Source organism: Brachyistius frenatus, unplaced genomic scaffold (genome assembly GCF_029030835.1).
Source record: "Brachyistius frenatus isolate BFR_SWC_R1_liver_20210118 unplaced genomic scaffold, ASM2903083v1 Contig_61, whole genome shotgun sequence".
Taxonomy (NCBI): domain Eukaryota; kingdom Metazoa; phylum Chordata; class Actinopteri; family Embiotocidae; genus Brachyistius; species Brachyistius frenatus.
This window is the reverse complement of record NW_027210660.1, coordinates 1,066,787-1,080,425: the sequence shown is the minus strand read 5'-3', so window position 1 is coordinate 1,080,425 and position 13,639 is coordinate 1,066,787. Positions and strand designations below refer to the sequence as shown.

The window sequence follows — 13,639 nt, the reverse complement described above, 5'->3', positions numbered from 1 at the left end:
TGAAGAACAGCGAGGCGGATGATTTCAATACAGCAGTAAGTCAGATGGTTGAAATAGTTGTCATGGCTACAGAAGACATGGCGCCGATTTCATGGACATCTAAAACGCAATCTTTCAGTCTCACTTGACAGGAGTGCGAGTTTCCAGTGATGGCAAAATTATTGTGACAGTGGTTTCAGTGTCACGGGTGTGGTCGATCTCAGGGCGGCGGATAGTGATCGGTGGGGATGTCTTGGCGGTAATGCGGTGGCGGAGGCCTCCCATGTTGCCCTCAGGAGCGGTGATTTTAAAGTCATAGCTGGTGTCAGGCTGAAGGTTCGGGATGACTGCCTTTCTTAGGCGAGCGTCCACCTCCATTTTCTGACGGTTATACTCCACCTGGAAGGAGGAAAAAGGTTGATGAGAAGACAATAATAAAGTCAAAGGCATGGATGCTAATTTATATAAAGTGTGTTAATGATATCCTAGAGTACTTTAAAGCTGCCAAAATAAATTTATTTATTTATCAGTACACAACCATGGCAACCCTGAATAAAGCTTTCAAGGGTTTGTTGGGCAGTTTGCACCATATTTGAAGGGAAAATTTGTAAATATATTAATTAATTTTCTTGCAAGAGTTAGATGAGAAAATCAATACCACACCTACTGTAAATATAAAGATAGAGCCAAAGGCCAACCAGATTATTTTAGCATAAATAATAGATGCAGGGACAAAACAGCTAACCTGGCTCTGTCCAACAGTGAAAAAACTGCCTCTAAATTAACGAGATTCATCTTCTTTGTTTAATCCACACAAAAAACTAAGTTTGAAAATGACACATCACTGTTTTGGTGACAGATTATGTGCCAAACTATTTTTGGCCAGGACCAGTAGCCTGGCAACCAATGGAAACTCCAGGAAGTTACTGGGCCCAGCCAAAAAATAGCAGAGTAGATAACTACTATAAACTTTTTGTCCCCTGAATTAAGTAAATGAGATACATGTTGATTAGTGAGGTGCATGTGGGCGGCTTTGGCAACATATAGTAAATGTTCATTGTTATGTAATTCATAGTTCATAGAATTTTACATAAAGCCAGCCCTCTGTGGGTGGAACTATATATGCTCAGGGGTATATATATCCACTGTCGGAAGTACTATTCAGGTTGGAGTCATGCATACTAAAAATACAGAAAACTATTAAAAAGCCAGGTTTTATAAAGCATGAGGACTCTGCAAATGTTACATCATAATATGACATACAGTAAAGCGATAGGAGTTGCTGCTCTCTGGAAACTCCCATGTCAGAAGAACACTGGTCTTAGTTGCCAGGTGGACAGAGAAATTCCTCGGCACATCTGGGGAAGCAAACAAACAAACAAAAAAGTCACTCGTGATAAGCATCTTATTCAAATCAACCGATCCTCTGCTTTCCCAGTGCAAACCTGTAAAAATGGAGAACAGTGTGATCTGTTAAGGGGGTAAGGATACATGATGGTTAGGAGGATGGGCAGGTGATGAGGAAAGTGAATGAGAGAGTAGTAAGTAGAAGTAACAGACAGATTGGCTGCAGGAATGTGACATGCCACGTTGTCGGAGTGTAAGGCTGTGTTTGTTCAACTCAGAATTCAACATGTCAGCAAAGGCTTCGGAAAAGGTGGCAGTGAAGGTCTATCAGATAAAAGAGCTTACCTGCAGATACCGCACCAGACGCCCGTTTTCACTTCAAATCAGACTGAACACTTACCTTCTCTATTAGATACTGTATATTCAAGCTCTGTATTGACTTTTACCTGAGGGTTTGTGATAAGCAGTGCTCTCGAAGCAAACATCCATTAACATTCAGCCTGCTTCCACTGGTTGTGAAGGGTAGGTGATGGAGGTATAAGTGAGTGAGTGGAGGAGATTGGGGGGAGTAGTCGTGTTCCACCCGACTTTGCAGTTCTCAACTTCTCTGAGGTGGACTGGTGAAAGGCAGACCTGTAAGAACTGGCCCAGACTTCATTTAGTTTAGTGTTTTGGAGTGAAATCCACAGCAAGGGGAGATGTGAAGTTGAACCAGTGCTTAGAAGCTGAATGGTGTTCCCAAGGCCTGAGGCCAGCCCTACCTGTTTCAAAGGCCAGGGTGAGGCACACCAGAGGTGGGCTGAAGGGGCCTGGCCCTGCCTTGTTGTGGGCTCTGAGCTGCACCTCGTAGGATGTGCTGTGATTGAGGCCCAGGATGGTGTAGCTGGACTCACTCGCTGGTAGTGTGATCAGCCATGGGGGAGCAGAAAGGGCTGGTAAGGCGTAGGGGGCTTGGTCAGCAGAGGGTTTGGAGCCTGCAGCCTCTTTGTAAGCTATAGTGTACTCTGTAATGACACCGTTGCCCTCTTCTGAGGCAAGAGGCAACCAGGAGAACTGCAGGGAGCAGCAAGTGGCGTTATAAAAGTCAGATATTGTGGGGTGTCCTACGGGTGGAAACATGGGAACTGTTATTTCCTGCAGCACTACATCTCCGTAGCCCGCTCGGCTCTTTGCTGAAAGGACAAAGACGTAGGAGGAGCCTGGGGAGAGGTTTTCGACAGTGAAGTTTTTCTCGCGGCTCGTGAAATCCATTGTGGTGTCTAGAGAGGTATTCTTCAGGCCAAACTGTAGGTGGTAGCCCTGGATTTCCACTGGGGCCCCACGGCTATCAGAACCTGACTCAGAGCATTCTAGCGGAGGAGCCCACCGCACCACCACTGATGGACCTGATCCTGGACGCACCCAAAGGGAGGGGGGGCCGGGCACTGAAAATGAAAGTGTGGGCAGTGGAAAATCAGAATACATAAATAAGAACATATATCATTTCAATCTCGTAAGATAATTATAATTTATCTACTGCTGTCTCCTGGTGCAGCTCACTGTAAGATCAATTTTTGAGTATGCCACTAAATCCAGTGCACTGAACTGTGCACTGTATAGAGATATATGCTTACCAATCCCCGGGGTCTGCACCAGCTTGGCTTTGCTGTGTGCTCCATCCCCTTTGGTAGTATACGCAGCCACAGAGACAGAGTACAAAGTCTCTGCTTTAAGACCTCCCAAAATCAGCTCCTGAAGGAGAAAACACACATTAGCACCATCAAATACTGCAAACTTATCCCTTTCAATTCCAAATAATACAAGAACAAATATGCATCAGGAAGAAATAATCAAAAAGTGAAATAACAGAGGCTAATCAAATCTGTGGTGGTCAAACTTAATGAAAATTGTAATGAATTGACAGCATTGTGCCGTATTTATTAATAGAGAGTTCATTTATAATGAAAAGAGAATGGGGAGTCTGCACTCACATATTGAGTCGAGTCATCCTCCTCCATCTTATCCCACAGACGAGACACGCCCCGCAGGCAGCCGAGACAGACGAGAGAATGAGTGAGTCAAAGGACCCAAAGGAGAGGAAGTTTAAGGATGTAATAGATGAACATCATTTAATAATTTAAATATTCACTTATGATGTCACCTGAGACTCATCCAATAACAGGTCTTTGATCCGGGGAAGGTTGCGAGATTCACCGCTTTCTGCACGGTTGAAATGCACCTGGTAGCCACGGATCTGGCCTTGCCGTAACCGTGGCAACACTGAACGCCATGTGACTCTAAGTGCTGAGGAGTTGAGAGGCTGGACGTCCACCTGACGAGGGGCTGCACCAGGAACTAATCACGCACACACACAGACACACATGGCCAAATGCAGAATTAATTAAGTGACCAAATGTCCAGCGAGTAAATAATCAACTAAAGAATCAATACCGTTTAGAACTGATCTCTAGCTCTCACTCTTACCATCCTCGTCTGTTCTGCATAGTACAGCTGGGCTGTTGGGTCCAGTCCCCTTGGCAGTGGTGGCTGCCATGGTGATGTTGTACCAGCTCCATTTCTCCAGCCCCACTACCTCTGTCTGCCCCTGCTGGGCTGGGATAGGAAGCCCTTTCACCTCCAGGCCCTGACCACCGCCTCCTGCCCCAGAAACTCTCTGGTGCTTCAGCTCATAACCTGCCAACTCGCCATTCAGGCCCTCCATTGGAGGTGGCCTCCAACTTACTCTCAGCGAGGTGGAGCTGGCACTCTCGCAGGACACACCCTCTGGTGCGGCGGAGGGCTCTGATTGGACAAGGGGCAAGGAGGGCAGTTGGCAAAGAGTTTAGGAGAGACCCAAGAGCACAGGAATGAAAAAGCAAGAAAGGGGAAAAATACAAGCAAAAGGATAGGAGATAAGGATAAAAAAAAAAAAAAAAGGAAACAATAAGAAATGAAGGTAAACTGAAGTGAAAGAGATAACACTGGGACAAACATGACTCAGGCAAAAAAAGGGGAGCAACCATGTAATGTAAAGGCATAATGTTAGGCTTAGAGCCTAATGAAATAAACCAGAGACACGAGTATCGACCCTGAGTGGACAACTTAATTATACCCAAGGAGAATGTGCATCCGATAGCCAGTGATTATATTTTATCCTCTGGCTGTAGCTTGTGGTATAAAAGGATCCAGATTTATGAATGAAAAAAAAAATAAAGTCGGTCTTTCTCTCTGAAGCAGGAATGCACAGCTCACCGCACGGGAGCACAGACAAATATATACATTTCACAACAGCAGCCACCATGGTGGCATAATCCCTGAGTCCTCGGGATAATAGAGTGGTGTGAGACTTTCCACTGCTGACTACGTGAAGGTCTTGGGCTTCACAGCAGGAAGATAAAACAAACTAAAACAGATATCACACAAGGCCAAAAGGATTTAGGAGGCAGGTTAAAAAAAACAACAACAAAAGCACAGGGATCCTGGGAAAGAAAGGCACTCAGACAGATATTGAAAATCAGGCTAGAATGATGAATTGCACACTAGAATTGAATCAAAAGTAGGCTTGGATATTTACTGTGACAAACATGAGTAGAGAAACAAACACAAAACACAAACCTTCTCCACCACAGATGTACAAAGCGCAGGTATTACTCACCCTATATGATGCCATTTAAGTAACACACACACACAAAGGCCAATGTGGCCCAGGTGTCTGGCCGAGGTGTTTGAGCTCGGGAGTGTGTAGCATGTGTGTGGGTGTAATAGTCATAGCTGACAGGTTCAAGTATCTATCCACTCAGCCGTACAGCCACTGTTCTGTTGGCCTCAGGGGACAATCTAGATGTGCACCAAAGCTTGGCGATAACAAAGCGCACATAACCTCCCTGGGAAATGAATTCTGCTGCATGAAATACACTGCTTATCTAGCACCTTCCTTTTCCTGAATACCACCCCCTTCTTTGCCACCCACTGCGGTGTACCACCTTGGTCTCTCTTTCTTTATGGGGGTAAAGACTGAAAGCGTTTAGCACATTTTGAACTCAGCTCTCGTCTGCCTAGATTGTAAATACTTGACAAAAACTTACCACTGAAGAAACACAGCGCCTCGAAGTGTAGGACTTTTTCTCAACCACAGCTACTTTATAAATTGTTTTCCTTGTATCGTTTTCTCTCTTATCTCTTCTTCTCTTCAAAGTAGATATAAAATGACTTGATATAGTGGAACTTATTTGACTCTTGTCGGCTATCAGCGATTGTGCAGAAAAGAAAATAACAGAGAAAATGAGACAAGAGAGAATCCAAGTTCAGCATGGATAAGATACAGACTGGCCAGCACTTACCTGTCAACATTGCAGGCTAACCACCATCCTTTAATGCTCCTCACCACTGGCTCTTAGCCAATAAGTGGCAGACAGTTTCACCCTTTCAAAGACATTAGACACTGATAAAGCAGAAAAAAAGTGAAAGGAGGGCAAAGAAAAGGAAGAGTGAAACATTAATCAGTGCTCCATCTCCATCTGTCATGATGTTTTGGCTGTGTGCGAAAGAGAGAGGCTGAGCGGATGAAGAAAGGCACAGTCAAATGTAGATGGATGGATGGGGGGACGGGGGGTCAGACAGATGGGTTGATAAACGAGACGCACGGAGAGATGCGGAGATGGTTCCCAGGTTTTTTTACCAGGTCAGGAGCTGAGGACAATGCACTGCTATGAGCTGTGTGTGTGTGTGTGTGTGTGTGTGTGTGTGTGTGTGTGTGTGTGTGTGTGTGTGTGTGTGTGTGTGTGTGTGTGTGTGTGTGTGTGTGTGTGTGTGTGTGTGTGTGTGTGTGTGTGTGTTTAGAGGGCAAAACATTTACATGACATTTTCTGCACAAGAGTGAAATATGACACATTTAAAATTTGTGCAACCTGCGTGTGTGTAAGTGTGTGCGTGCAGGGAGAGTATATGACCCCAGCTGAACTGAGACGTACTGGCTTGTGACGTCCTCTGGACCAGTTCATTAGTGAAAGCTCCAATGCCTTTGTTCGAGATGGCGGCCAGGGAGAAGGAGTACTCGGTATTCGCTTTCAGACCTTCCACGGTGTAAGAATTCCTCGGCGCAAAGGTCAGCTTCTCCTATGAGAGAGAAGAGAGAGGAGAGGAGGACGGAGAGGTGAGGTGACAAGAGGGAGGGTGGGAGGGATGAGAGGAGTCAAAAAGAAAACATCAAAGAAAAGTTGGAGAGAGAGAGAGTCACCGCAAGACCCAGTGGTGCTGGACACTGGGGTTAATCTTTCAAACTTCCTCTTTTATCTCTCCTCTTATATCTCTGTCTTATTAAGAAATCCCCTCAGCAGTCAGATTCACATAAAAAAAAAAAAAAGAGGAAGAGGTCTTACCAAACTGCCAAACTTGACAGGTTTGTAGAGCAACTCATAGTTGACGATTTTCTCCTTGGTGTAGGCGGGTTCCCAGGTCAGCTCGATGCTGGTGTCTGTCACCTTACCGACTTTAAACTTGCCTGGCTGGCCAGGGACTGAAGGGAAACGGACAAAACATGTCAGTCAGGTCTGTGTGTTATCTATATTTAAATATATACCAATTATATTGCGCTGCTGTCATGTACATTTCTGGTTTGTAGTTCAAGGCTCTAAAAATATGCTTTCTCAAACAGCGTTGTACTAAAAAATGAAGAGTTTAGACATGAATACACTATCTGTCAAAGTTAAAATGACACTGGTTATTTCATGCACATCATGTTTTTGCATTGGTAGAAATGTTCAAATTTTAGAGATAAGTTGGAAGTAACGCCTTTTTTTTTTCCCTTCCTTATTCTTGCTAATTGTCATAGCAGACACCTATTGACCAATAACTTGTATTCTTATATATATTCTCATTGATGGAAAACGTTAGACATTTTACAAACTAATGGTGTGGCAGTAGCTCAAGCTACACAGAAATTTAAACCGGTAACTCCACCACAGATTTTAAGTTGTCATTTCTTTGTACCTTCCCTCGTATAAAACCAGCAGCTTTGCAGCAGCTGTCACAGGAACACGAGGTGTGAGAGACATTTTGGGCTCTTAATCCCTGTTTCCTTTGCGTAAATCTGCGCAGTTCTGTCCCAGCTGGTAGAATTTATTCATTTGGAAGAAGTCATATTTTCTGACAGGTCAAGCTTTTTGAATTTGATCGCTACTCAAACTTTATATAAGCCACTTGAATAAGCTCCCGAGCAGTTTGTATCCATGCGCACACACAAATAATTACTTATCAGCGCTCTGCTGCACATGCACAACTGAAAACCCACGATTACTCACTGGCACATAAACACATGAAGATAGCCACTTAGCTGTTATCTATACACTGGCATGCAGGATGAATTTACTCTTTTGCACAAACATCTACCAATGATGATGTTTTTGCACGGTCACACACTAACCTCCACGCAAGACTTTCACATGGACGGGGTCTGAGAAGGGTCCGTCTCCGACAGAGGTGAAGGCGAGGACCTGGATAGTGTAGGTCTCTGAGGTTATGAGGTTCTGGATGGTAGTGATCACACTGTCCTGGACATTATGGATCTGCCACTCATTCATCGGCCGGGACGGATCCATGGTGTAGTACACACGATAGCCTTTCACCTGCAAAGAACCAGAGAGTCAGATAAAAGGCCAGTCGATAAGATGTACAGCTGACTTTTCTAGATTGGGACAGGATTTTAAGGTCATCAGAGACTGGGCTGCATTATGTGGTCCTCCACATAATCCTGCTGTCCCACACCCATGGTAATCTGTAATACCATTTTTTTTAACACAACTACAATGTATGACAGTCAAGGTCAGCGTCTATTGTTTTACTTCAGACCAGGAGATTTGTTGGTTTTAATGTTTGTAAGTGGACATCTTCATGAGGTGCTGTCATGCATTTGACCCCGATAAACAAACCTCACTTTAAAGCAGACAAAACCCTGTTTCTGTATAAGCGGTGGGTGTCCTCAGATTGCAGCATTTAAAACATAATCACTATACCGCTCCCTATGGGTAGTTTGAATATGTAATCCCTCTGCCATCCCATTGCCCTCACCCTGCAGCTCACCCACCTCTCCTGTTATAACTCTTCAATATCTATAATCCCAATATGCACTCAATTCGGTCGTGAGCTTTTACGAACCTACTGCGTAGTTAGGTAGGCTTGAAAAAAGGAAATGGGCCTCAAGAGGGAGTGCTCTCAACTTAGAGCGGACAGTCCAATTACCCTTTCTTTCTTGAGAGAGTGGGGAAAGTAGCAAGGGAGTTACAGGGCAGAAATCTCTGGCAAGACACAATCCCTGCAAAGGACATGAACCTGCACACTGGAATAAAGCTCCCAGTGGAACATTTTATTAAGCCTTTATTGTTTTAACCTCTTTGTGCACTTATGAAACATTGTCTGTCTGCAGCCACTGATGGTAAAAGTGATGGTCAACGCATCTTCTTCTACTGTATTTTCCATTACAGCAGAATGTATATATGATGTATTAATGTAAAATGCTTCTTTTCTTCTACTGATATAAATCATCATAAGGAGCTGTTTCTGTCTTCATCCCACCTGTCCATTCGGTTCCTCCGGTTCCTCCCAGCGGACCATCACAGTGTTCTCTGAGATAATGTGGGCCTGGACGTTTCGTGGAGGGCTGGCGGGCGCCTGCTCTCCCGTGCGAGCCTCCACACGAGTGGACGGGGGCCCCTGGCCAATGCTATTGAAGGCTGACACCCGGATTTCATACTCAGTGTTGGGGTACAAACCCCCGATGCTGTAGCGGGTGGTGGTGATGCTGTCCACCGTCTCGTACTTGCTCTCCGGCCCTTTGGCTCGGTACTGAATGATGTAGTAGGAAACAGGGTCGGGGTTGCCAGAGTCCCAGGTGATGGTCACGCTGGTGGCCGTAGTCTCCGTGACGATGGGTGTGCCGGGAGGCTTTGGTAAAGCTGGGGATTAGAGAGGCAGGAGATGAACAGAATTATATACGCTCTACTATAAACTATTCTATTATTTTCTATCCACACTATCTATAAATCCATTAATGACACATCATCCTGCATTCTTTTGGTTTATACATTGTTCTGTTTGTTTATGCCATATTACAGATAAATCTATTCCTACTTCACCACCACATTAGATTATTGTTTGTTTATGTGAATGTAAATATACTCTTGGCACATCTGGACCGAAACTACACTCCAGTTTATTATTTTTTTTTTGGAGGATACACTATTTAAATTGCATAGCATTCATTTAGTTGATGTTTGTGTGTGAGGGCAATTTATAAAAAAAAGTATTTCCAACCTGACACGCATCAGTGATAAACTCACAGGGATGAAGGTTGCCTGAACCATACTTAACTTGTAAAATGTCTTGATAAAGTACAGAGTTTCTAATTTTCCAGACAGCACACATTCAGAAATACATGTAAAAACTATCAAAGAGGGCCTATCTTTCCAACGAGCAGCATTTTTCTATTTTCGCTGAGAGGCTAAACTAAAAAATAAATCAGACGGGTCTAGAGGTGTCTGAGGCTCTTACTCTTCACTAAAACCTGAGCGGTGGCCTCGATGATACCGAGGCTACTCATGGCCACGCAGGTGTAGTTTGCAGACTCCCGGACACCATTGAGCTCCAGCACGTTCCGTCCAATCGGCATTTCGTCCTCCGGAGTCAGGTCCTCGGTGCCCAGCATCCATTTGACGTATGGCATGGGCGAACCCACCGCCACGCAGGTGATGTTGACGCTCCCGCCCGGCATGATCTCATGGTTGGAGGGGAGGATGGAGAAACGAGGGGGCACACGGCGCACTGGGAAAGGAGGAGAGTCGGGGTAGAAAGGGAGGTGGGTGGGGGGGGTGAGGGGTAAGGTAGGGGGAGGGGAGGAAAGTGGGGAGGGGAGCGAGGAGAAGAAAGGAGGAGAGAGAGAAGGAGGGGGGAGTAAGGGGGAGAGAACGAGAGAGAAAGAGCGAGGCAGAAAGCGAGATAGAGGTCGAGAGAGAGAAAGAGAGAGCCAGAAAGATAAAAAGGAAGAAAAAGAGAAGAGAAAGAGAGGAGAGGTAACAGGAAGGGGGAGAATGAACTTCAGGGTTTTTACAGAAAATCACAAAGGGATATTTCAAGTTTAGTCCCAATTACTTTATGGTACTGATGAATCCAACAGAAAGACACAAATCTTGTGTTGAGCTCAACCATTCAGAGTGAGCTGCCTACTCAAAATAATAGTGACAAACTCTTGAGTATCATTTCAACCAGGGCATGACACCTATAGTCAGTTTCTCTTTTTATTGGTTATAAATTTAAACAGAAAAATATATATGATTCAGGTTTTTGTCTATAGTTGTACTATTATTATTATTATTATTATTTGTATTATAATTGTTTGTATTATTATTATTACCCATGCTAAGTTTTGACTAAGCATGCTAAACTTTACCAGAAACTTCAGAGACAAACTTTACTTCATTGAGATTTGTGTGCCTTGAGGTGCTTGTGCAGTAGATATGCTCTTTTTAGAGTATGCATCATGGATCGGATCAATAAGCCCTGCCTGCTATTTATGTCCCCATGAGAAGAACAAGCAAAGTGGCAAGTTATATCCAATACTGCATCTGTCAGAGCCTGGCTAGCTACATATTAGGGAGAGATGCATCGAGAGACTGAACTCATAGGTCACTTGCATGCCTGGGCGACTCAAGAGGGGCAAAATGGTGGAGAAACACAAAGAAGAGAACGAAGAACTGAAGACTGAGAGGTAGACAGAGAGAAGCGAGATGAGAGCAGAGACACTGCAGAGACAGACAGAGGGATAGAAGGAGAGTTAGAGAGAGAAGGACAGACAGAAAGAAAGAAAGAAAGAAAGAAAGAAAGAAAGAAAGAAAGAAAGAAAGAAAGAAAGAAAGAAAGAAAGAAAGAAAGAAAGAAAGAAAGAAAGAAAGAAAGAAAGAAAGAAAGAAAGAGAGAAAGAGAGAGAGAGGCAGCTCTGCTTCTCTTCAAGACAATGAAAGGCAATGTAGCAAAGGACAGCCACATTGTACAACAAGATACTGAACAATACATAGGATTCATAACTGATACAGTGTGTAGTCAAATGAATTGGAAATGTGGACAGGAGTGAATCAAGGGTTCTAAAAAGGTGTTGTGGCAATTACAGAGTGATTATTGGACACATTAAGTAAAGAACACCAAGACAGCATGAAAGAGGCAGAACGGGAAAGAACGAGTACGAGCAAAAAGAGAGATATGTGAGGTAGTATGTGCATGTTTATAAGTTAGTAAACTTATGTACATGTGTCTGTCGCTCCTACACATCAGGGTGCAGACAGAATGCAGAAGAAGAAGAAGAAGAGAAAAAGGGGGGGAAGGGAAAGGAGGGGAAAAGACAGGGAGGTGGAGATAAAGAGAGGATTAGAAGAGGGTTGTGGGGAAGGAGGGAAAAAGGGGGGAAGATAAGAGGAGCGAGGAAGAAGAAAACACATGGATCTATTTAAAAACACGGCTATATACCAGAGTCAGGCCCATTCAGAAAGTAGGTGCTTCAAAAGTAAGAAAAGACAAAAAAAAAAAAAAAGACTATCCGAGGAACAGAGAAGAGGATACCCGAGGGGTCACAACACAGGTAACGGAGAGAGACAGAGAGAGGAATGGACAAACATCTCTGGATGACAGGAGAGAATGAAAGGGAAGGCAGACAAAGAGCAGAAACATTGTCGAAAAACTCAACTAAACTCGACACTAGGAAGCTTATATGTGGAACAAAAACAAGTCTGTGTGAAACAACAAATATCCTAAAAGTAGACAATTAAAAAAAAAAAGACGAAATATCAAAGATTAAAATAAAGTTACTAAAAAAACCTTACGGTAGCAAAACAATATGTCTAAGCTTTTTTCGATGACTTGCAAATCCAGTAATAATTAAAATTATATAAAAGAAAATGTAAAATAAAAAAAATACATAAATATTGGTAAATCTGCTGCATAACCTCCACTCCTTAATGAGTAAGATCATTACTTGGAATCTTCATGGGCCACATCCCCCTACTCAAAGAATCTAGAGACAATTGAATAGAAGTTAACATTTTTGCATGATTTCAACAAATTAAAAATAAATAGTTGTCGTGATGTCACTATCATTTCAGAAATAACAGATATAAAAGGTCAAAGCATTTGGAAAAAATAAATAAAAATACCCAGAATTGGATACAGAAGTTGAAGATAAGAAAGAGACAAAGAGACAAAAACAGGTAGATCTGTTAGAAAACAGACATGATTAGGCAGGCATCTCCTCAATCTGAGCATGCTGGAGACAAACAGTCAGTCAGACAGACAGACAGACAGACTGCATCCATGACAGCTCCATGCATGAGACAGACACAGCAGGTGCAATGTAGCATTACAAAAGCATCAGCATTTACTCAGTTAGTATTTACCTATCAATAAAGCAAAGAAATGTAACTGGTTAAAAAAAAGAGAGTTAATTAAGCCTGTGGATTAATTGATTAATATGAGCAACAACAAGATGAAGGTGAAGACTCAAGATGATTGATCAACAGTCGACTATTTCAGACAAAAGACTGGAGAATCCACCACAGAGACGTGGGTAAATACTTGACAATAAAGCCAGCCCATATCAAGGGATGATACTTCACACGCTCACAGAGCTGGTAGCTTAAAGTTAACCGGGCCGGGTGGCATGGTTTCCCTTCCGTTTTGTATACAATTTGTATGAGCCAGGAGCCTCGATCTTTATTAGTGGAGCTATCATTAGTCCTGTCCTCTGCAGGGAGTCTGGAGGCTATACAGGCTGGGGAGACCTTGGCACAGTCATAAGGATTACTGCTGTATTTCAGCCCCGCTATAGGGCTGACATTTACTCAGCACCATCCTAGCTGTCTCAAGGACACAGCTTTCATTAACCACTGTAATAAGAGGGAATCATTAATATCCCCCCCGATATCTAAAAATGAGAATGGATACGATTAATTTCAAATGTCAGTCACTAGAGGCGTAGCAGAGTGGTTGGTGGAGATAGCAACAGTCACGTAAAGTACGACACAGCGTCTACTATATATTATTGCAGTGAAGGTGGCATATTATATCTGTAAATATTCCAACGGTGAAGCATTACTTTGAATCTCGATGACGTGTAGTGGTGGAAGAAGAATTCAGATCCTTTACTTATGTGAAAATAGCAATAGCACAATATCAAAAAAACTCCATGACAAGTAAAAGTCCTGCATTGAAAATGTTACTTAGGTAAAAGTATGCAATTATTAATAGAGCAATATACATACTGTATATTAAGATAATGTAGCCATTATTGAACTGGCCG

General features: G+C 43.3%; 1 protein-coding gene across 1 annotated transcript in view; it reads right to left on the bottom strand.

Annotated features, from left to right (window-relative positions):
• The window catches only part of LOC138625292 (receptor-type tyrosine-protein phosphatase S-like), a 69,190-nt gene that overhangs the window by 15,129 nt on the left and 40,422 nt on the right, over positions 1-13,639 (bottom strand). Inside the window, exons 7-19 of the mRNA XM_069706114.1 lie at positions 11,597-11,611; positions 9,850-10,119; positions 8,875-9,254; positions 7,727-7,928; positions 6,684-6,820; positions 6,276-6,420; positions 3,790-4,107; positions 3,467-3,660; positions 3,297-3,323; positions 2,940-3,057; positions 2,088-2,750; positions 1,243-1,337; positions 125-378 (exon numbers count right to left, since the gene is read on the bottom strand). Of these exons, the coding sequence (XP_069562215.1) occupies positions 125-378; positions 1,243-1,337; positions 2,088-2,750; positions 2,940-3,057; positions 3,297-3,323; positions 3,467-3,660; positions 3,790-4,107; positions 6,276-6,420; positions 6,684-6,820; positions 7,727-7,928; positions 8,875-9,254; positions 9,850-10,119; positions 11,597-11,611 (2,818 nt within the window). The remainder of the gene's footprint in view (positions 1-124; positions 379-1,242; positions 1,338-2,087; positions 2,751-2,939; positions 3,058-3,296; positions 3,324-3,466; positions 3,661-3,789; positions 4,108-6,275; positions 6,421-6,683; positions 6,821-7,726; positions 7,929-8,874; positions 9,255-9,849; positions 10,120-11,596; positions 11,612-13,639) is intronic.